This window comes from Chiloscyllium punctatum, chromosome 44, assembly GCF_047496795.1.
Source record: "Chiloscyllium punctatum isolate Juve2018m chromosome 44, sChiPun1.3, whole genome shotgun sequence".
Taxonomy (NCBI): Eukaryota; Metazoa; Chordata; class Chondrichthyes; order Orectolobiformes; family Hemiscylliidae; genus Chiloscyllium; species Chiloscyllium punctatum.
Window position 1 is genome coordinate 18,411,831 of NC_092782.1, and position 25,060 is coordinate 18,436,890.

Sequence of the window (25,060 nt, forward strand, 5' to 3'; positions counted from 1 at the left end):
TCCTGCTCAGTCTGCGTCAATCAGCCAAGTCACTTTGAGCTGGAAGTCTGCTTCTTTGTTCCGTTAATTATTACCTTTATTCCGAGATATTTTTCTTTTAAACAACACTTTGCTGCTACAGCCCTTCACAATATTTAGATGAGTTGTGGTATTTGAAGACTCGGTGGAAATTTCTGACCTGTGGGCTCTCCACACAAACTTCACTGTGCCCGGAATAGAAGCTGGTGCCCGGGAAACTGCGACAGAGAATAAGGAGAAAGTTCAGGGAGAAGGAGCAAAGTTCTCAGCATCAGGGAGGGAGTAAGAGGGACTGAGAGAGTGAGGGACTGAGATAGGGAGCGACTAAGAGAGAGACTGAGTGTGAGGGAGAGGCTGAGGCTCTGAGGGAGATAGTGAGTGAGAGGGTCTGAGGGAGTGAGGGGGAGGGTGTAGGTCTGAGGGTGTGGTAAGGTGAGGGGGGATTTGAGGGTGTGAGGGTTTGACGGGTGAGGAAGTGGAGTGTTTGAGTGTTTTGGAGTTTGAGGGAGTGAAGGTGTAGTTGGGTATCCTTGTGGGAGCTCGGCCTCCTCTGCTTTCCCCTCCCTCCTCTCACCCTCTCCCTGTCCTCACCATGCCGAGCCAGTGCAGGTTATTGGTGAGGAATGCGGCCCAGCTGGTGCAGGTCAGTGACAGTGGGGCCCAATACCTGGGCAAGGCCGAGATGCAGAGACTGGTCGTGATCACTGGGGCCAGCATTGTCATCAACAGGTAAGAGCTTGCTCAAATTCACCCTCCCCTCTCACGCACACACACACACACTCAATCCCTTGCACACATTCACACTCATTTTACACACACCCATACTACTTGCGTGTGCACACACACACACTCTCTCAACCCCTCGCACACACTTTCACTCCACACACACATCTCTTGCACACACACAATTTCTTCACACACACACACTCACCCTTGCACACACTCATACCCCTCACACACACACACAAAACCTCTCTCACACTCAATACCCCTCTCAACACAAAACCCATTCACACACACCCCTCTCAGATTCACACTCCCCCTCACTTTCACACATCCCTCTCAGACACACACCTGTCTCACACCCATGTATACACCCCTCTCACACTCACAAACCCTTCTCACACACATCCCTCTGACACTCACGCTCAATACCTCTTTCACACATAACCCACTCACACACAAACACCTGACACACCCCCCTCATACTCACACATTCCTCTCACACACACCTGTCAAATTACACTCAATACCCCTTTCACACACAACCCACCCACAGTCACACATCCCTCTCTCACACAGCCTCATAATTTCTCTCTCTCTCTCTCAGTGAGTGATGATAGTTTTCTAATCTCATTTTTCAGAGAGGGTCTGATTGAGGCCGTGGGGCCAAATGAACTGATCCAATCCAAGTATACAGAAGTTACATTTGACCAAGAAATTGACGCTTGTGGGATGTGTGTGCTGCCAGGTTAGTCACTCGGGGTAATCATATTCAATATTAACTTCACAGTGATGACACCTTCACATTCAAGAGTTTTTTTGTGCTATCTTCTTTTTCTCTTCTAGGTTTGGTCGATGCACACACTCATCCGGTGTGGGCTGGAGACAGAGTTCATGAATTTGCAATGAAGGTAAGTTCATGGAGGAGAGGAAAGAACAGAAAGTGCAACTCAAACCAGGTCACAGGACCCAAATGAGAGCACAGGGCCTAAATCAAAGCACAGACTTCAATCCAGAGCACTGGGTTAAAACCAGAGCACAGTGCCTGAAGCAGAGCACGGGCCTGAACCAGAGCACGGGCCTGAACCAGAGCACAGTGCCTGAAGCAGAGCACGGGCCTGAACCAGAGCACAGGGCATAAACCAGAGCACAGTGCCTGAACCAGAGCACAGGGCCTAAACCAGAGCACATGCCATAAACTGGAGCACAAGCCCCAAACCAGAGGACAGGCCCCAAACCAGAGCACAAGCCTGAACTAGGACACTGGGTTAAAACCAGAGCACAGTCTCCAAACCAGAGCACAGGCTCCAAACCAGAGCACAGAGCCTGAACCAGAGCACCGGGTTAAAACCAGAACACAGGGCCCAAATCAGAACACAGGCCCAAACCAAATTACAGGGCTCAAAACAGAACACAAGCTTTGAAACAAAGCATGGTTTGGGTTTGATTTACTGCCTTAGGCCATGATTTGCTGGGTTAGGCCTCTTTTGCCGGGTTAGGCCTGTTTTGTTGGGTTGGGCCCATTTAGTTGGGTAACTGGTTTAGCTGTGCCACATCAATGAGAAAGGATAGCAACCATCACTGGCCAAAGTTCAAAGTTCACCTCAAAGATGCTATGACTTAATGGGAATTGGGACTGTGCTACCATCTGTGAGCCACAGCTTTGAGCATATCTGTGCAAGAGTCATATCGTACTCAAAATGTGAATTCTGTTTCCCTCTCCGTCGACGCTGCCAGACCTCCTGACATTGTCCAACATTTTAATTTCAGATTTCCTGCATCTGCAGTATTTTATCTTCATTATGCTAATACCTAGTGAATTGAAAATGATGGTCGCATTAACTTGCTTTCAATTTACACACTAGCTGGCAGGAGCATCCTATATGGAGATTCACAGAGCTGGAGGAGGGATACATTTCACTGTCGAACACACGAGGAAGGCGTCAGAGGAGGAGCTCTTTGAGAGATTGAGAGGGCGGCTGTGGCGTATGGTCAGAACAGGGACCACGTTGGTGGAGTGCAAGACAGGCTATGGCTTGAACTTGGAAACCGAGACCAAAATGCTGCGGGTGATTGAACGAGCCCGAAGGGAACTCGATATCAGCATCTCCTCCACATACTGCGGTGCTCATTCTGTGCCGAGGTAAATGTGTCATCTTGGTTTACTTGAAGCCAATCATTATATTTCCTACCGACAGTGGGTCTGCATAATGTGTGCAGTACTGCTATTGGATGAGAAATTGATTGTTGAACTGTCTTTGGTTCCAGTTATAATATAACATACATAACAATATAACAAATAAGATATAATAAACAGATCAATTCCAATCCTCATGTAAAGGCAAACCAGAGTGAAGGGCTGAATGGCCTATAGAAACATAAAAGGTAGGAACAGAAGTAGGCCATTCCACCCCTCAATCCTGCTCCACATTAAATTTCCTGATCAATATCCTGATCCCACCCCTCCTATATCCTTTCATCCTTTTAGGTACAAAAAAACTATATCTACCTTCTTTTTGAAAACACAATGTTTAGCCTCAGCCACTTTCTGTGGTAGTGAATTCCATGGGTTCCCCACTCCCTGGGTGAAGAAATTTCTCCTCATCTCAGTCCTTAAAGGCTTATCCCATTACTTTGAACTATGATCCCTGGTTTAGAATTCAACCACCATTGGGAATATCCTTCCTGCTTCTAACCTCCTCCTGTTCCTGTGTAATACACGTCAGCACGTCCTGATGAGGTGATATGGTGTGATAGGAATGAAGGTGCTTTCTCCCTCCTTTTTGATCTGTGATTATTAGTCCCACTGCCAGGCTAGGATCTTTACAGGAACATTTGGAATTTTTCACCATGTGATTTATTTATGGAGTCAGAAAGCAGTTACTGAGTCACAGAGATCTACAGCTCAGAAAAAAAGGCCCTTCAGCCCATCATATCCAAGTAGATCAAAGACAACTACCTAACATTCTAATCCCATTTTCCAGCACATGGCCTCTAGCCTGAATGCCTTGGCATTGCAAGTGCACACCCAAATATTTCTTCAAAGTTGTGAAGGTTTCTGTCTGTATCACCCTTACAGGCAATGAGTTCCCAATTCAAACACCCTCTGGATGAAAATGTTTTTCTTACATCTCCTCTAAACCTCCTGCCCCTCACCTTAAAATCTATGTCCCCGGTCATTGACCCCGAATTTTGTAACATGATACACATGACAATATATAAATCAAATCAAGCACAGATGGCGAAGATAACAAGTCACTTTCTAACTAATCATAACTTCGACATTCAACCATGTGGGCGAGAATCTGGAGCAAGCCATTCAGCCCCTTGAACCTGATCTGCCATTTGATAAGATCACAAGTGATCTGACATGATCATGAGATGACTATGAGATTTAGTGAGGCAGTGACTTTAAGTTTAAAATGTAGAAGCACATTGGACTGTAATGAAAGTAACTTGTGATGTCTGCACACCAGAGGGAAGACCCCAGCGGAAACAGTGGATGATATCATTAGAGTTCAACTCCCCAAACTGAAGGAGATGATGGCAAACGGTGAATTTCACATCGATAACATTGATGTGTTCTGTGAAAAGGGAGTCTTTGACCTGGATTCCACCAGAGCTATATTACAGGCTGGCAAAGAGATGAAACTCCAGATTAATTTTCATGGTGATGAGCTCTATCCAATGCATGCAGCAGAGGTAAGGATTGGATATTCAATGGAGGTCAGTCGTAACATGGATGTTATAGTCCAAAACGTGAATTGCAGATTTGTTTTAGTGCAGGAGAAATTTATATGTCATCAAATCAGTGAGGATCAATGCGATAGTTCTTAATCTGTTCCAGCAATTGAAACAAATCAATCATCCAAATAATTGATCAAACTGAGATTCATTAGGTAAAATTAATATTATAAAATGTGGCCCTCACAGATCAATCAAAATTGGACACCAAACCACAGAAAGAAATTTTAGACCAAGTGATAAAAAGTGAGTGAATGAGGTCAGTTTGAAGGAGAATGTTACAGGAGGAAAGAGAGATTGAGGGACTGAGAGGTTCAGGAAAAGGAATGCCAGAAGTTGGAGCTTTGATAGCTGGCAGAGGTTCAGTGGGAAACAGGAGGGCTGGACAGGAAACCTAAACTGGAGGGCAGCAGGGATCTCAGAGAGTTATGGTGCTGGAGAGAGAAAAACGATCAGGAGTAGGCAATTCAGGCCTTCAAATCCGCTCTGTCATTTAACATGATCATGCATGATCTTATCCTGGTGTCAATTCCACTCTACTTCCTGCTCCCCATAGCCCTTTATCCTGCGTTTCATCAGAATCATATCTATTTCTTTCTTGAATCAATTGATTGATTCTGCCCCCGGTGCATTCTGCATTCCACAGATTCACAACCCACTGAGGAAAGTCGTTTCTCCTCACCTCAGTTTTGAACTTACTTCCTCTCACTCTATATCTATGACCTTTTGTTCAAGACTGTCCCATAAGGGGGAATCATCTGTTTAATGTCTACTTTACCAATTCCCTTAAGCATTTTACATACCTCACTCAGATCCTCCCTCATTCTTCTGAACTCCAGCAAATACAAGCCCAAACTATTCAATCGCTCCTTGTATGACATCCCTTTCATTTCTGGATTCAATCTGATGAACATCTTCTGATCTACCTTCAGTGCCACCACATCCTTCCTCAAGTAAGGAAACCCAAAATTGGGCATAGTATTCCAGGTGTGGTCTCACCAACTCCTTCCAATGTTGTTCCACCATCTTCCATAAAATCCAACTCATCCCAAGCCCGAACTCCCAAGGAGTTCCAATCTCTCTTTTCTCACTGGTCAACCTGATGCACATTATCCCCTCACTCAACACCTCCTTAAATTGTATTAATGGCAAATTGCATTTTGAAATATCCTCCTCAAATCCTCCCATGTCCTTGTCGGTAAATTTTCTGCTCCTACATATTTGTATCAACATTTCTTTACTTTTGTAGTCCATTCCTTTTTCAATAAAGTCCATTTGCCTTTCCTATGATGTGCTGCATTGCAGATCTACTTTCTGTGATTCATGCAAGTTTTTACATAATGCCTTCGTGATCTACAGATGTCCCAAATCCTTCGCAATCCAGTGAAGAACTTTCAACTGAGTCATTGTCATAATGTAAGAGCAGAAAATTTACCGACAAGGACATGGGAGGATTTGAGGAGGATATTTCAAAATGCAATTTGCCATTAACACAATTTAAGGAGGTGTTAAGTGAGGAGATAATGTGCATCAGGGTGACCAGTGAGAAATGAGAGATTGGAACTCCTTGGGAGTTTGGGCTTGGGATGAGTTGGAGTTTATGGAAGATGGTGGAACAACATTGGAATAATCGAATCTGGTACAGATTGGGTGAGCTGAATGGCTTACTTCTGTTCTTACATCTTCGGTCTAGAGGAACCAAGGCTGCGGCTGTTGGGGCAAGCAGTACTGGAGAGGTGGACGGAGATAGTTTTGGCAATGATGTGGGTAGGAGCACAGTGTGGAGTCAGATAGGAGTCTGGGGTTCCAAACAATTTGGGTCAGACTGTACGGAGTGGCCAGTCAGGAGAACATGATCCACAGTCAGTGAACAGAGTCTACAACAGGGTCTTCCTAATAACCAATTGGAAGAAACTCACTCCTCCAACACCGAATGTCAATCAAATAAAAGGGTGCCAGTTTAAGACTGAGATGAGGAGGAATTTCTTCTCTCAGAGAGTTGAGAATCTTTGGAACTCCTTGTCACAGAGAGCTGTGGGGGCAGAGTCCCTGTGTATATTTAAGCCTGAGATAGATAGATTCTTGATCAGTTGGGGAATCAAGGGTTACATGAGGAAAGTGGATGTGAGGAATGTTGGATCAGCCATGATCCTGTTGAATGGTGGAGCAGATTTGATGGGTCAAACAGCCTACTGCTGTTGCTTTGGTTGTATGGTCTCAATCAGAGAGAGCGGGAGGTATGAGGGAGAGATGGTGATGGGGTGGAGCTGAACAGCAGAAACAAACACATGGAAACTGATGCTATGTTTGCTGATGCTTTTAGAAAGAGGAAGCATGGGGGTGCAAGATAGAGAGAGTGGCTGGAAGATAAGATACAGGAGAGGACAGCCAATAGATAGGTATAAGACGAACCAAGCAAAAAGTAAAGCATATTGTTCTACCCAATAAAAGAATAAGAAGCTTCTAGAATAACATACATATCTCTCCTGGAATCTTTATGTTCCCTGTACAGGGGAGAGTCAAAGGGAATATCTTGCATCAGAAAAGATAGCCATAAGGAAGGTCATGAGCTAACAGCAGCCATTCCTCCTACACTGCCAGACCCTACTTCAGACTAGTCTCTTCCTTCTTTATTGAAGGAGTTTCTCCATGATGCTTGTTTAGAAAGGGGAGTCGGGACAACACTGGGAATTATAGGCCAGTGAGCCTTATTTTGGTTGTGGATAAGATGTTGGAAAAGGTTATAAGAGATAGGATTTAAAATAATCTGGAGGGGAATAGTTTGATTAGGGATAGTCAACATGGTTTTGTGAAGGGTAGATCGTGCTTCACTAACCTTATTGAGTTCTTTGAGAAAGTGGCAAAACAAGTGGATAAAGGTAAAGCGGATGGTGTGGTGTATATGGACCTCAGTAAGGTGTTTGATAAGGTTCCACATGATAGGTTATTGCACAAAATATGGAGACATGGGATTGAGGGTGATTTAATGGTTTGGATCAGAAATTAGCTAGCTGAAAGTTGGTGGTTGCTGGGAAATGTTCATCCTGGAGTTCAGTTACCAGTGGTGTGCTGCAAGGATCTGTTTTGGGACCACTGCTGTTTGTCATTTTTATAAATGATCTGGATGTGGGCATAGAAGGATGGGTTAGTAAATTTGTGGATGACACAGGTAGGCAGAGTTCTGGATAGTGCTGAAGGATGTTGTGGGCTACAGAAGGACATAGATAAGATGCAGAGCTGGGCTGAGAAGAAGTGGCAAATGGAGTTTAATGAGGGAAAGTGTGAGGTAGTTCACTTCAGAAGAAGTAACACAAATGCAGAATACTGGGCTAATGTTAAAATTCTTGGCAGTGTAGATGAACAGAGAGATCTTGGTGTTCACGTGCGTAAATCCCTGGAAGTTGCCGCCCAGGTTGGTAGGGTAGTTAAGAAGGCATTTGGTGTGTTGACATTTATTGTAGGGGGATTGAGTTTCAGAGCCACGAGGTCATGCTTCAGCTGTACAAGACACTGGTAAGGCCACACCTGGAGTATTGTGTACAATTCTGGTCATCGCATTATAAGAAGGATATGGAAGCTTTGGAAAGGGTTCAGAGGAGATTTACTAGGATGTTGCCTGGTATGGAAGGAAGGTCTTATGGAGAAAGGCTGAGGGAACTGAGGCTGTTTTCATTGGAGAGAAGAAGATTGAGATGTGACTTAATCGAGACGTATAAGATAATCAGAGGGTTAGATAGGGTGGACAGTGAGAGCCTTTTTCCTTGGATGATGAAGGCTAACATGAAAGGACATATGAGGGGTGATAGATTTAGGACAGATGTCAGGAGTAGTTTCTTTACTCAGAGTAGTTGGGGTGTGGAATGGCTTGCCTGCAACAATAGTAGATTCACCGGTATTGGATATACACATGGATAATAATGGAATGGTGTAGGTTCGATGGGCATCAGATTAATTTCACAGGTCGGCACAACATCGAGGGCCGAAGGGCCTGTACTGTGCTCTAACGTTTTATGTTCTATGTTTTATGTTCTATGTTCTATTCTGGAATGGCCACTTTGGAGGATGGTGTTGGTGCAGTGCAACTTTATTAAGGTTCATTCATACAAAAGGTGGCCTTATGAATGCATCAGAAACTTTCCTTCAATAATTTGCAATTTACAATTTCAAGAAAGGCTTTTGGTGACTGACAGCCACATTCGGGCTGCTATTCTTCTTAAGGTCCTTAGGGTTAGTGTTCACTTGACCTTCTGCTGCTCAGACTATTTTCAGTGATGGTGCTGTGAATTAATGAGGCTGGGCATTCCTGATGCAGGATGGTTTGTAACTAATACATTTGACTTCCTCTTCATAGCTTGGTGCTGAACTTGGTGCTCTCGCAATAAGTCACTTGGAAGAAGTGAGTGATGCTGGGATTGCTGCTATGGCAACTGCAAAATCGTGCGCTGTGCTCCTTCCAAGTACTGCTTACATATTGAGGTATTGTGTGTCTAAATGAACCGGGGAATAGAGTGATCGATAAGTACAGATTCACAAATCATTAAAAATCCAATGGCAGGTTAACGAGGGAAGTAAAACAGGGGAGGTAATTTCTGTAGGAGTAGAATTGAAAACTTACATGTGTCTTACATACAGAAGTAGTTGGCACTTGGTAATAGAATCAGCACAGACTGATTAGGTTGAGGCGAGACCTGATATAAGTCTATAAAGTTATGAGATGGTTAACGGTCAGAATCTTTTTCCCAGAGTTGAAATGTCTAAGACTAAGCACCATGCAATTAAGGTGAGAGAGGAAAGTTCAAAGGAGATGTGAGGGAAGGGTTTTTTTACACAGAGAGTGATAGGAGTCTGGAACATGCTGTCAGGGCTGATGGTGGAAGCAGATACAATAGGGGCATTTAAGAAACTTTGAGATAAGCACACCAATATGCAAGGAATGGAGGGATATGGACCAAGGGCAGGCAGAGGGGATTAGTTTAATTTGGCATTATGTTTGTCGTGACATCATGGGCTGAGGGGCCCATTCCTGCGCTGTACAGTTCTATGTTGTATATGCACTCTGCGTGATGTAAGCTTGTTTTATGACTGAGAGCATTACCACAGCTCACTGAGCTACATTCCTCTGCCTCTGGCAGTGTTTGTGTGAGATAATAATTTATCAGGAGTTTAAGAATGCATGGGTTATAGGTGAGCTATTCAGTCAATATTTGTCTTTGTAGTAAACAGATTTTGCTTACATTGGCTATTTCTGGGGCTTTGATAAGTATTAAATACCAACCAGAGAGTAATGCTCTGTCAGGGTAAAGCTCACTGACCTTACAGTTCCATGTGGAAACTCCAAGTTTGTTTTGTGTGATTCTTTTTTTACTGTTAATAAGTAGTCATCTGAAATACTTCAGCCCACAGTGGAGGAGTTTTGCAACAGAACTGTTCAATTGATGGGGTTAGTGAGAGGTCACTTAACTGCTATGGTGTGCACCAGGAAGGGTATGGCTCCCTCACCCTAGCCCACAGTCATAAAACCTGCAACCACCTAGAATCCCACTCAGCCCAATTGAATGCTCAGATTCCCAAAGTCTTCAGCATGTTTCCCAGGCCTGGAGGCCCACCTCCCATTCCTCCATCAGACACTGCAGAAGCAGTAACTCGCAGAGTCAGAGAAGATGGTCACCTCAAAATCACAAGCACCAGCCTCTTTCTCCCCATCACCAACATTATTGGCTTCATGAGAAACAAAGGTAGAGTCATACAGCATGGAAACAGACCTTTCAATCCAACTCATTCATGCTGACCAGATTTCCCAAACTGAACTCGTCCCATTTGCCATAGAAGGGCATACCCCTCTAAAACTGTTTCTATCCATGTGCCTGCCCAAAAGTCTTTTAAATGTTGTAACTTATCTGCACCTCTGACTTCTTCTGACAGTTCATTCCACATACAACCACTCTCTATGTGGACAAGTTGCCTCTCAGTTCCCTTTTAAATCTTTCCCCTCTCACCTTAAACCTATGCCCTCTAGTTTTGAACTCCCCTACCCTAGGCAAAAGACCTTGACTATTCACCCTATACATGTCCCTCCTGATTTTATAAATCTCTCAACCTCCTATGCTCCGGGGAAAAAGTTGCAGCCTATCCAGCTTCTCCTTATAAATCAAACCCTCCAGTCTCGGCAATATCCTTGGAAATCTTTTTTACACCCTTTCCAGTTTAATAACATCCTTCCTGTAGCAGCATGACTAAAATTCCTGTATGCAGTACTCCAAATGTGGCCTCACCGATGTCTGTACAGCTGCAAGTTGATGTCCAGATTCCAAAGCACAGGGCTCTGACTGATGAAGGCAAGAATGCCCAATGCATTCTTCACCATCCTGTCTATCTGTGACACAACTTGCTAGGAACTATGTACGTGCATCCCAAGGTCACTTTTTGCAACAACACTCCTCAGTGCCCTACCATTACCTTGTAAGCCCTATCCTGGTTTGTCTTACCCAAGTGCAACACCTCTCATTTATTCAAATTAAACTCCATCTGCTGTCCCTCGGCCTTTTGGCCCAGCTGATCAAAATCCTGATATACTCTTAGATAAGCTTTTTCATTGTCCACTATACCATCATCTCAGGAGCCTAGTCATCTTCCAGAACCTTCCTCCTGAGTGTAGGAGACTAACTGACCACCGCCACCCTTATGCCTCAAAAAACTTGAATTCAATTCCGACTTCCAGAATGCTCTGGAAAATTCCACAGCTTCTCTTTCATCGCTATTTGATTTTCTGGAGGAAGCATCATTGGTGCCTGCCTTAACTAAATGCCTGCTAGGTGACTAATCCCGAACAATTACAATCATCTTCTTTTGTGCACACTATGTCTCCTGATTTTATTAGTGTTCTCCCTTCACCTGACTGCCATTGACATTGGTTTTGCTCAGGCTCCGCGATGCCACACTAGGCCAGATGCAGCCTGGATGTCAAGGGTAGTCACTCACACCTCGCAATAGTAGGAATTATTTGACTGCTGCATTTAGCATCAAGTACAATTTTTAATTGCTAAACTGCACTTTTTTTTCTCACTTTTAACAAGGAATCAAAAGTGAATGAGCACTTGGAAGCAAAAAGATTGATTCCCTGTCCCAGCCAATAACACATCAAAACACAAGAAAATCAAAAAGATCCTCAAAATGGGAGACAGAACAGTAGTAGTGATGACACTAGAATTCTTACTGCAGTGGCCCAGAATGATGCTCTTGGGACTCGGGAACAAGTCCCATTACAGGAACTGGTGGATTTACATTCTGTGAATAAATTTGGAGTTGAAAGCTCATCTTGCTAATGGTGACCATGGCAACTATTGTCAATTATCATATAAATCTCATCTGATTCACCAATGTTCTTTAGAGAAGGAAATATGCTGTCCTTTCTGGTCTGGGCCTACATGTGACTCCAGACCCACAGCAAAATGTGGTTGACTCTTAACTGCCCACTGAAAACACCTGTCAGTTAAAGGGCAATTAGCGATGGATAACAAATACTCGCTTTGCTGATGATGCCCATGTCCCATGAATTTCAAAACAAATTGTCTTAAGCTCCAGCCTTAGAGTTGCACTAGGGGCAGTATAATGACTCAATGCATATGTCTGCAATTTTGGGAGATATTTTATGCATTTACTGCAAAGTAGTTTTTGTCTATGCAGGTTGATAATGACGCCATCCTAGTACAATATCAGCATTTAATTTCCAAGTGCTACATAAACTCACGTAGACATTTGACATGATAAATTTCAAGATAGTGGAGGAATGAAGGATGCTAAGACTAGGCAACATCTCCTGACAGTGCGCACACTGGACTTCTCTCCCTGCACCAACAGACTCTTATTAAGGACATGAAGCCAGAATGGGCAAATGGAGTTGAGGCAGAGATTGGCGATAGTTTGAACAAGGAACACCTTTGAGGTATTGAGTGGTCATTTCCTGTTTCCGTGTTTCATCACTGAGTGAAAAAGTTGTGGCAATGTCTCGATAAATCACTATCTGATTTCACACAGTGCCCATTCCCTTTAGCTATCAATAAACCATCATTAATTCACCATCGTCAAGTTGTGTAGTCATTGGGTAAAGTGAGGAGTAAAGGGTTGGTGGCACAGTCCACTCAATGCCTCAAAGATGCTTCTACAGCTGATCTCTGCCTCAACTCAATTCAGCCATCCAGGCTTCATATCCTTAACAAGAGCTTAACATTATTTTGATGTGCTTCCATTAGAACCTCCATTGGTTGCCACAGTGGCTCATTGGTTAGCACTGCTGCCTCACAATGCCAGGGACTCAGGTTCAATTTCACCCTTGAGTTACTGTCTGTGTAGAGTTTGCACATTCTCCCTGTGTCTGCATGGGTTTCCTCTGAATGCTACAGTTTCCTCCCACAGTCCAAAGATGTGCGGTTAGGTGGATTGACCATGGGAAATGTGGGGTTACAGGAATAGGGTGGGGGTAGGTGGGATGCTCTTGGAGGGCCAGTGTGGATATAATGGGCCAAATGGCCTGCTTCCACACTGTTGAGGTTCTATGATTTGTCAACATTTACAATGGGACCTGCCTATGTAAACATGTCACATGGACAGGACCACACTAAGCAGATAAATTAGTCTTTACTGAATGTGGCTATAGGATCAAAGCCTGGGTATATCTATGATCTCTGTGTGCAGCAGAATCTAGGTATTAATATCTAATAAATAGGGATACGGTGATGTCTAAGCCTGAATGACTTTGGCATTTCCTCAATCAGTCTGTAAATAACCCAAACTCATGGTGTGGCAACAACACTCACAATGAAAGAGGAACGGGCTTTGACTAATCCAAGAAAACAGTGGCACAATGCAGAAAAAAATGTCACTGCATTGATCAATATGATACAACACAACTTGCATTTGTAAATCGCCTTTGATCAGGTGAAACATTCGCAGCGATTTGTATACTGAGCTAGGGAAGGCACTATTAGGAGGGAGGACCAAACATCTCTTTGGGAGTAGATTTAAGGAGGACCTGGAAGAGAAGGGGAAGTGTTGTCAAAGGTTTCAGGGAGGGAAGTTGAACACTCACTGACACCAATGGTGGGGTGAAAGGGTGGCAGACCGCAGTCAGAGAATACTGGAGTGGACGTTAAATTTTTATTGGTAAACGATTTAAAGTTTATGCAGTATAAAATTACGCTGATAGTTACATTTCTAAAACGTTTCCAGGCTTAAGACACCACGAGCCCAAGACATGCTTGATGCTGGAGTGATTGTTGCTCTTGGTAGTGACTTTAATCCCAATGCATACTGTTGCTCGATGGTAAGTAAATCCATTCTGCCATTATTTGATCCAGTGCCTCTGGAAGAAAAGGAATGATGTATTTGGTGGAGAGGACAGTTGAGCTCATTGCTTTGATCTGGAGCCTTTGAAATGAAAGATCCCTTGTTTATCCAGCGTTTTTTTTCAACATTGGGGAAGTATTTGTGTACTTTTGAAGTGTACTCAAATGCCAAACAGACAATTTTCACAAGCAAAAAGCTTTCTGAAAATGCAAGTTGTTACAAACAACTCCCATGTGAAGTTCTCCAAGTTCGAATATTTTCAGACAGAAATATTCCAAATTGTTAAGTTCCAGGGTGAGGAGGAATGGACTGAGTCCCACTGCTCCCTCAGTTTGTGACAGTAAGGTTCGTTTTAACAGGATTCCTCTGTTGTGAATGCCTTTTACCCAGACCAAATTATGTTTCAAAAAGAGCCAAATTAGCTGGGCTTTACTTGAATTAACAAAAATGTGAGTTTATTAGTTTCTACATGTGGAAAGTATTAATAATATATTGGGAATATGATGGTCGTGATGTGGAGGTGCCGGTGTTGGACTGAGGTGGACTAAGTCAGAAGCCACACAACACTGGGTTATAGTCCAACAGGTTTAATTAAAATCACAAGCTTTCACAACGATGCTCTTTAATCAGGTGGAACTTCACCTGACGAAGGAGCTGTGCTCCAAAACCTTGTGATTTTAAATAAACCTGTTGGACCATAACTTGGTTTCATGTGACTCCTGATATTGGGAAGAAGAAGTGGGTCCAAAGAAAAGGTAAAATTTAAAGGTTATAAACAGATAATCTCTCTGGATAGTTCAGGAAAAGTAGACAGTGGAACATGGATAGCGGAGCAGTTAAACAGCCATTTTTGGGGATTTTAGTTTTTGCAGGTTAGTTGATATCCTTTTGACCTGTTTCCTTTTGATGGTAATTGGTTAGCAGCACTTCAGAGCAAGAGAGCCCTTCTGTCTTTTGTTTCATTCTGACTGGCTTCCCACTTAATTGGCTTCTAGCATGTAGAGTGACAGATTCATGGATCAAAACATTTGAGATCCAGACAGTACAGCAGAGATTCTTTAGCCCATCAAGTCTGTGTGCCACCAAAATGACACTAAATCTACACTCATCCCACCTTATAGCACTTGGCCCATAGCCTTGAATGTTATGGCATTTCGGGTGCTCCTCCATGTAATTTTTAAAGGTTGCTAGGTTTCCCACCTCAACTACTCTCCCAAACAATGCACTCCAGATTCGCATCACCCTCTGAATGAAAAAATAGTTTCCTCAAATCCTCTCTAAACCTTCACTTTAAAATTATATCCCCTTGTTATTGACCCCTGAACTAAGGGGAAGAGCTGCTTTCTATTCACCCTGTCCATGCCCCTCAGAATGTTATACACCTCTCCCTCTCAGCCTTCTCTCTCCAAAGCAAATAACCTGAGTTTACACAGTCTCTCTTCATTGCTGAAATTTTCTATCCCAGGCAAAATCCTGGTGAAAGAAAACAGAAATTGCTAGAGAAACTCAGCAGGTCTGGCAGCATGTGTGGAGTGAGAAACAGAGTCAATGTTTTGTGATCAGTGCCCTTTCGTCATAACTGAGCGAAGTCAGGAAAAGATGGTAGATATGCTGAAGGTGGAGGTGGGGTGGGAGGGAATAAAGGAGTGAGCAGAGGGGTGGAAATGGAGCCCAGAGAGAGAGAGAGAGAGAGAGAGATAAAGTAAAATGAGGTGGACAAGGACTAAACAAGGGAAGGGGTTTCTCCTGATTTCTCTGGCTGAATCCAGTGGTTGACTCAGACATGACCTACCTTTCTGCAGGTGAATCACACCGGTTTCTTGGTGTGGCGCTTTCTCTCAGTTTTTCCCTCTCCTATGGGAGCTCAATTTGCCATGTTTACTTTCTATGTGTGTTTTGGGGGTGACTTACACAGGACTTTTTCTGGAACAGGGGTTTATGGATCAGTTCCGAATCACCAGCCAGTGTGGCTCCCTGCCTGGATCCAGTCACTTTCTGTTCCTTGAGGTGTACCCTTATTGGGAAGGGAATGGAGTGCTTAAACTTCTCTCTGAGAATTATTTCATTGAGATTTTTTATAACTTGCTTCTGACATAAATGTCCATATGCAGTCGGTCAAAAACAAATTATTTTAAATGTTTCAAATTCTAGGTAAGTCAGGTCAGGCCATTTCCTGAGGCATGGAAGTTTTGATGGTATACCTTTGGCACCAATTGATACGCATTTAAGATCGCCTTTTCTACTGCCATGTAATCAGTGACACTTTCCCCAGGCAAGAGGGGAGTAAACTTCATGAGTTTTCCCAGAAAGCTAAGGCAAATGTTGGACTGGCCACTGTAATACTACTTAAAAGAAATATCTCTGTCTCCTCAAACCTAGAAATTAAACAAGCAAAAGGGGATGTCTCCAGCCTGAAGTTTGGGTCAGTGGTCTAGGGTCCCTGCCCTTTAGATCAAGCTGTTTTTCCTGAAATTCTCTTTCTTCCCTCCTTGCTCTATTCTCCCTCTCCCACTTCTCTCTCTCTCTCCTCTTTTTTTTTCCTGAAATTTTCAATCTTGGTACTTTTACTTTTAATCTCTCTACTGCTACTGAATCCACTTCAACATGCTGAGTTTCCACCTGTAATCTCTCAGCAACATTTCGAGATTTCCAGCTTTTGGTAGAGCTTGGAACAGTCCGATACAATTTGGAAAAAACTTTTTATAAGTCTTGGAGTTGTGATCCATCATCACAATTTCCTCCTTTCCACTACCTGAGCAGCAATATCTGTTTCGAACCTGCCCAGGTTCAGCTACGACTTCCACTGGTTGTGTGAGCTACCTTCAGGGGAATTATTTCAGGGGAGTTCACAGCTCTAAGGAGAGTGAGGCCTTGTGCACTTTATGGATTGTTCATTGATGATTTTGCTTCTTTAATTTTCACTGGTCACGCTTGTTGTTGTAATTTCCCTGGTAGCCAATCACCATGCACCTGGCATGTGTCAACATGAAGATGTCGATGAACGAGAGTCTGGTAGCTGCCACCATCAATGCCGCTTATGCCCTGGGAAAATCCCACTCTCATGGCTCCCTGGAGGTAGGAAAACAAGGAGATCTCCTCATCATTAACGCACCAAGGTATGTTGTAAACAGAAACTTCCCTCATCCAAATCGCTGGCTGGTAACAACACACAGCAAACTTTGTTTTAACTGGCACCTTGTCAGCTGGCACTCTCTCGATTAACCAGCACACAAAGTCCATTTCTCTTCAGAAAGTAAAAACAAATCACACAACGCCAAGTTAAAGTCCATCAGGTTTCAATTCCTGCAACCCATTCTAAAAGATGAAAAACTTAACGATGTTACGATGTTATGATGTTGTGGGGATAACGGAGACATGGCTTCAAGTGGACAGGGCCTGGGAAATGAATATTCAAGGCTATATGTGCTATCGTAAGGACAGACTGATGGACAGAGGGGGTGGGGTGGCCCTGTTGGTAAGGAATGATATTCAGTCTAGGGAGGACCTAGAATCAGGGGATGTAGAGTCAGTATGGATAGAACTGAGAAATTCTAAAGGTAGGAAGACCCTCATGGGAGTTATCTACAGGACCCCAAACAGTAGTCTGGATGTAGGGTGTAAGTTGAATAAGGAGCTGAAATTGGCCTGTCGCAAAGATATTACTACAGTCGTTATGGGGGATTTCAACATGCAGGTAGACTGGGAGAATCAGGATGGTACTGGACCCCAAGAAAGGGAGTTTGTGGAGTGCCTCCAAGATGGATTCTTAGAACAGCTGGTGCTGGGAGAGTGGGATTTTCCCAGGGCATAAGCGGCATTGATGGTGGCAGCTACCAGGGAGAAGGCAATTCTGGATCTGGTGTTGTGCAATGAACCAGATTTGATCAGGGACCTCGAAGTGAAGGAGCCATTAGGTGGTAGTGACCATAATACAATAAGCTTTAATCTGCAATTTGAAAGGGAGAGGGTACAATCGGAAGTGACAATATTTCAGTTGAATAAAGGAAACTATGGAGGTATGAGGGAGGAGCTGGTCAAAGTTCAATGGTGCAATACCCTAGCAGGGATGACAGTGGAGCAACAATGTCGGTATTTCTGTGTATAATGCAGAAGGTGCAGGATCAGTTCATTCCAAAAAGGAAGAAAGATCCTAGGAGGAGGCAGGGGTGACTGTGGCTGACGAGGGAAGTTAAGAAACATATAAAGTCAAAAGACAAAAAGTATAACATAGCAAAGTGGGAAAACGGAGGACTGGGAAGCTTTTAAAGAACAACAGAGGATTACTAAGAAAGAAATATGCAGAGAAAAAATGAGGTACGAAGGTAAACTGGCCAAAAATATAAAGGAGGATAGTAAAAGCTTTTTTAGGTATGTGAAAGGAAAAAAAAGGTTAAGACTAAAATTGGGCCCTTGAAGACAGAAACAGGGGAATATATTACGGGGAACAAAGAAATGGCAGAGGAGTTGAATTGGTACTTCAAATCTGTGTTCACTGGGAAAGACATAAGCAATCTCCCAGAGGTAATAGTGGCTGAAGGACCTGAACTGATGGGAATTTGTATTTGCCAGGAGTTGGTGTTGGAGAGACTGTTAAGGTCTGAAGGTTGATAAGTCCCTGGGTCCTGATGGTCTACATCCCAGGGTACTGAAGGACATGGCTCGAGAAATCGTGGATGCGTTGGTGATTATTTTCCAGAGTTCGATAGATTCAGGATCAGTTCCTGCGGATTAGAGGGTGGCTAAATGTTGTACCACCTTTTAAGAAAGGTGGGAGAGAGAGAACAGGAAATTATAGACCAGTTAGTCTGACCTCAGTGGTGGGAAAGATGCTGGAATCAATTATAAAGGACGAAATTACAACACATCTGGATAGCAGTAACAGGATAGGTCAGAGTCAGCATGGATTTATGAAGGGGAAATCATGCTTGACTAATCTTCTGGAATCTTTTGAGGATGTAACTCTGAAGATGGACAAGGGAGATCCAGTCCCTCATAGGTTAGTGAGCAAAATTAGGGCGCATGATATTGGGGGCAAAATACTGACATGAATTGAAAATTGGTTGGCTGACAGGAAACAAAGAGTAGTGATAAACTGCTCCCTTTTGGAATGGCAGGTGGTGACCAGTGGGGAACCGCAGGGATCAGTGCTGGGACTGCAGCTTTTTACAATATACATTAATGATATAGATGATGGTATTAAAAGTAATATTAGCAAATTTGCTGATGATACAAAGCTGGGTGGCAGGGTGAAATGTGAGGAGGATGTTAGGAGATTACAGGGTGACCTGGACAGGCTAGGTGAGTGGACAGATGCATGGCAGATGCAGTTTAATGTGGACAAATGTGTGGTTATCCACTTTGGTGGCAAGAACAGGAAGGCATATTACTACCTAAATGGAGTCAAGTTAGGTAAAGGGGCAGTACAACGAGATCTAGGTGTTCTTGTACATCAGTCAATGAAGGCAAGCATGCAGGTACAGCAGGCAATGAAGAAAGCTAATAGCATGCTGGCCATCACAACAAGAGGAATTAAGAAGCAAAGAGGTTCTTCTGCAGCTGTACAGGGCCCTGGTGAGACCGCACCTGGAATATTGTGTGCAGTTTTGGTCTCCAAATTTGAGAAAGACATTCTGGCTATTAAGGGAGTGCAGCGTAGGTTCACAAGGTCGATTCCCAGAATGGCGGGACTATCTTACGTTGAAAGATTGGAGCGATTGGGCCTGTATACCCTTGAGTTTAGAAGGCTGACCAGGGATCTGATTGAGACGTATAAGACTATTAAAGGATTGGACACTCTGGAGGCAGGAAGCATGTTTCCGCTGATGGGTAAGTCCCGAACCAGAGGACTTAAAAATAAGGGGTAGGCCATTTAGAACAGAGTTGAGGAGAAACTTCTTCACCCAGAGAGTGGTGGGTGTATGGAATGCTCTGCCCCAGAAGGCTGTGGAGGCCAAGTCTCTGGATACTTTCAAGAAAGAGTTGGATAGAGTTCTTAAGGATAGTGAAATCAAGGGTTATGGGGATAAGGCAGGAACAGGATACTGATTGAGGATGATCAGCCATGATCATAATGAATGGTGGTGCTGGCTTGAAGGGCAGAGTGGCCTACTCCCACACCTATTGTCTATTAACAGCAGTCTAGGTTTATTCAATATCTCACATCAGTTGTAAGACAGTATGATCTTTTGCTATAGATTCTATGTCCAATGATCCTACTCCACTGGTTACCTGATGAAGAAGCAGTGCTTGTTTGAAGCTTGTACTTCCAAATAAACCTGTTGGACTGTCACTTGGCACAGTGTGATTTTTAACTTTATCTGCCCCAGTCCAACATCGGCACTTCCACGTCATGGTTTCAAAAAGCAGTCGGTTGAAGGAGCGTGTCAGAGGGCTCTCTGTACTAATTTTTGTTTAAGGCAAAGTTACCTTATTATTGAAGTAATTTATGCTGTAAATGAAGTAAAGCAGTGATGGTCATATACCCATCCAGATGGTTTTTAAATGTTGCAATTGTTGCCTCCACCACTTCCTCTGGCAGGTCATTCCATACATGCATTATGTTTCCGCGACTTGATGTGTATTTTTACATTGAATAGGTGGAGTCTTGCTTATCTGATTAACTAGCACACTGCTTTGTCCCATGGGTACCAATTAATAAAAGGTTTGCTGTAATTACAAATCAATGCAAAGAGTCACCTGACATTGAACTTTCTATTAAAGGGAAATCTAACATTTTCTACTGTTAGAGTTAACGCTCCACCAACATTACATTTCAACTAGAACTGGTTTGTGTTCTGCTCTTCACTTCCCTTCTATTGAAATGGACTTTGAAACTCGAGCTTCTACTCCATGTAACAAATCTTTAATAGTTTTTAGAATTCACTTTGCTGAATGTTTGCTGCTGGAGTTAAGAGAAGTAGAGGACCCCCTCTGAAAGAAAAATTGCTTCATGTAAATGATCTGTGATAATGGTAGAATTATTATAGTCCAGAAGGAGGCCATTCAGCCCATAGTGCAACACTCGCACTTCAAATGAGCATCATTACCAAGTGCCAATCTCCTGCCATCCCTCCCCGCTTCCCCCCCCCCCCCCCCCCATCCCTGCACACTACAGCATCATGAAGTGTACAGCACAGAAACAGACCCTTCGGTCCAACCCGTCCATGCCGACCAGATATCCCAACCCAATCTAGTCCCATTTGCCAGCACTCGGCCCATATCCCTCCAAACCCTTCGTATTCATATACCCATCCAGATGCCTTTTAAATGTTGCAATTGTACCAGCCTCCACCACTTCCTCTGGCAGGTCATTCCATACCCATACCACACTCTGTGTGAAAACATTGCCCCTCAGGTTTTTCATATCTTTCCTCACTCACCCTAAACCTATGCCCTCTAGTTCTGGACTCCCCCACCCCAGGGAAAGGACTTTGTTTATTTATCCTCTCAATGCCCCACACGATTTTGTAAACCTCTATAAGGTCACCCCAAACCTCCAATGCTCCAGTGAAAACAGCCCCAGCCTATTCAACCGCTCCTTATAACTCAAATACTCCAACCCTGACAACATCCTTGCAAATCTTTTCTGAGCCCTTTCAAGTTTCACAACATCCTTCTGATAGGAAGGAGACCAGAATTGCACACAATATTCCAAAAGTGGCCGAACCAACATCCTGTACAGCCGCAACATGACCTCCCAACTCATAAACTCAATAAAGGAAAGCATACCAAGTGTCTTCTTCATTATCCTATCTACCTGCTACTCTCTTTTCTAGGAGCTATGAACCTGCACTCCAAGGTCTCTTTGTTCAGCAACACTCCCCTGGACCCTACTTAAGGGTATAAGTCCTGCTAAGATTTGCTTTCCCAAAATGCAACGCCTCGCATTTATCTAAATTAAAATCCATCTGCCACTCCTCAATTCATTGGTCCATCTGATCAAGATCCCATTGTACTCTGAGGTAACCTTCTTTGCTGACTGCCACACCTCCAATTTTGGTGTCATCTGCAAACTTACTAACTGCACCTCCTGTGTTCACATCCAAATCATTTATATAAATGATGAAAAGTAGTGGACCCAACACCGATCCCTGTAGCATTCCACTGGTCACAGGCCTCCAGTCTGAAAAACAATCCTCCGTCTTCTATCTTTGAGCCAGTTCTGTATCCAAATGGATAGTTCTGCCTGTATTCCATGATATCTAACCTTGCTAACCAATCTCCCATGGGGACCCTTGTCAATCATCTTACTGAAGTCCATACAGATCATGTCCACTGCTCCGCCCACATCAATCCTCTTTGTTACTCAAAAAACTCAATCAAGTGTGTAAGGCATGATTTCCCATGCACAAAACCATGTTGACTATCCCTAATCAGTCCTTGCCTTTACAAACACATGTACATCCTCAGGATTCCCTCCAACAACTTGCCCAACACCAACATCAGGCTCACCAGTCTACAATTCCCTGGCTTTTCCTTACCACCCTTCTTAAATAGTGGTACCACGTTGGCCAACTTCCAGTCTTCCGGCACCTCACCTGTGAGTATTGATGGTACAAATATCTCAGCAAGGGGCCCAGCAATCACTTCCCTAGTTTCCCACTGAGTTTTAGGGTACACCTGATCAGGTCCTGGGGATTTATCCACCGTTTTGTGTTTCAACACATCTAGCACTTCCTCCTCTGTAATATTTCAAGATGTCACCATCTATTTCCCTACATTTAATATCGATCTCCACAGTAAACAATGATGCAAAATTCACATTTAGTATCTCCCCCATCTCCTGCGGCTCCACACAAAGACCGCCTTGCTGAGCTTTGAGGGGACCTATTCGCTCCCTAGTTACCCTTCTGTCCTTCATTTATTTGTAAAAAGCCTCTGGATTTTAATTAATCCTATTTACCAAAGCTATATCATGTCCCCATTTTGCCCTCCTGATTTTGTTTATAAGTATACTCCTACTGCCTTTATACTCTTCTAAGGATTCACTCGATCGCTGCTGTCTGTACCTGACATATACTTCTTTCTTTTTCTTAACCAAACCCTCAATTTCTCCAGTCATCCAGCATTCCCTATACCTACCAGCCTTTCCTTTCACACTGAAGGCATTTCTGAAGGCTTCACATTTTCCAGCTGTCCCTTTACCTCTGAACATCTGCCCCCAATCAGCATTTGAAAGCTCTTGCCTAATACCTTCAAAATTAACCTTCCTCCAATTTAGAACCTCAACTTTTAGATCTGGTCTATCCTTTTCCATCACTTTTTAAAAATGAATAGAATTATGGTCGCTGGCCCCAAGGTGCTCCCCCACTGACACCTCAGTCACCTGTCCTGCCTTATTTCCCAAGAGCAGGTCAAGTTTTGCACCTTCTCTAGTAGGTACATCCACATACTGAATCAAAAAATTTTCTTGTACATGCTTAACAAATTCCTCTCCATCTAAACCCTTAACACTATGGCAGTCCCAGTCTATGTTTGGAAAGTTAAAATCCCCTCTCATAACCACCTATTATTCTTACAGAGAACTGAAATCTCCTTACAAATTTGTTTCTCAATTTCTTGTTGGCTATTAGGGGGTCTAAAATACAATCCCAATAAGGTGATCATCCCTTTCTCATTTCTGTTCCACCCAAATAACTTCTCTGGATGTATTCCCAGGAATATCCTCCCTAAGTACAGCTGTAACACTATCCCTTGTCAAAAACATCACTCCCCCTCCTTTCTTACCTCCCTTTCTATTCTTCCTGTAGCATTTGTATCCTGGAATATTAAGCTGCCAGTCCTGTCCTACCCTAAGCCACATTTTTAAAATTGCTATGATATCCCAGACCCATGTTCCTAACCATGCCCTGAGTTCACCTGCCCTCCATGTTAGGCCTCTAGCATTGAAATAAATGCAGTTTAATTTATCAGTCCTACCTTGTTCTCTGCTTTGTCCCTGCCTGTTTGACTCGCTTCTTTTCTCAACTGTACCAGTCTCAGATTGATCCCTTTCCTCTTTATTTCCCTGGGTCTCACCCAGTACTATCCCAGTAATTATCCAATGCCCTCTTGAATGCCTCACATTTCCCTAACACATTTCCAGGCAGTGCATTCTATATGGAGAAAGTGAGGACTGCAGATGCTGGAGATCAGAGCTGAAAATGTGTTGCTGGAAAAGCGCAGCAGATCCGGCAGCATCCAAGGAACAGGAGAATCGACGTTTCGGGCATCAGCCCTTCCTCAGCCTGAAACGTCGATTCTCCTGTTCCTTGGATGCTGCCTGACCTGCTGCGCTTTTCCAGCAACACATTTTCAGTGCATTCTATATACTAAGTACTCACTGAGTTATTAATCTCACTTCACCTTGCTTCTTTTGCATATAATTTTAAATCCAGGCTCTCTTGGTCTTGCTCTTGTTTCTTTGACAAGCAGGTACAGCTTCTCCCTACCGACTCTGCCCAGCCTGCTATCAAATCTCCACTCAACATTTTTCTCTCCAAAGAGAACAGTCCCAACATCTTCAATCTATCCTCAAAACCAATGTTTCTCATTACTGGAACCATTATTCTATATTGCACTGAACTCTCTCCAATGCACTTTCACCTTGCCCATAGTGTTACGTTCATTAGTCAAGGGGAATATAGGGTAGGGGAATGGGTCTGGGTGGATTGTGATACCCATAACTGTACATAACACTTCATCTGAGGTCTAATAAGTGTCCTTTGATAGTTTAGTTATCATCCAAGCCTGAATATTGCCCAGATCTTGTTGCATTTGAACATGGATTGCTTCAGTACCTGAAGAGTTGTGAATGATGCTGAACATTGTGCAATCATTGATGAACATCCCTACTCTTGACCATATGATGGATTGAAGGTCATTTATTGTAGTGTAATTATCTTCATCCTGAATTTCTACTTTGCTATCAAAATTCTCGAATTCTCTCTCTAATCCTCTTTGCCTTTCCACAGTTGTTTCCTATTTAAGCCCACCCAAACCATTGGTAAACTGCCTAGGTGGAACCTTGCATAATTTGATGTCAGATTCTGCTTTATAGTCACTCTCATGTACTGCCTTGTGGTGTTTCTTTAAGTTATGGGTGCTATATAAATCAAAGTTGCTGCTGTTGTTAATTTGGTTGTTTAAATTATTGGATAATCCAGATTTGAAAAGGAAAGCTCTCAATTGTGTTTTTTTAGCATCTGTGTAATGGTTAGTGCGCAGCTTGTCATATGGGAGACTGGGATTTAAC

General features: G+C 43.3%; 1 protein-coding gene across 1 annotated transcript in view; it reads left to right on the forward strand.

Moving 5' to 3' along the window:
- The first annotated feature begins 450 nt into the window (after positions 1-450).
- The window catches only part of amdhd1 (amidohydrolase domain containing 1), a 29,656-nt gene continuing 5,046 nt past the window's right edge, over positions 451-25,060 (forward strand). The window contains exons 1-8 of the mRNA XM_072562392.1: positions 451-747; positions 1,383-1,489; positions 1,588-1,652; positions 2,607-2,884; positions 4,218-4,443; positions 8,837-8,961; positions 13,711-13,804; positions 16,783-16,943. Of these exons, the coding sequence (XP_072418493.1) occupies positions 611-747; positions 1,383-1,489; positions 1,588-1,652; positions 2,607-2,884; positions 4,218-4,443; positions 8,837-8,961; positions 13,711-13,804; positions 16,783-16,943 (1,193 nt within the window). The 5' untranslated portion in view covers positions 451-610. The remainder of the gene's footprint in view (positions 748-1,382; positions 1,490-1,587; positions 1,653-2,606; positions 2,885-4,217; positions 4,444-8,836; positions 8,962-13,710; positions 13,805-16,782; positions 16,944-25,060) is intronic.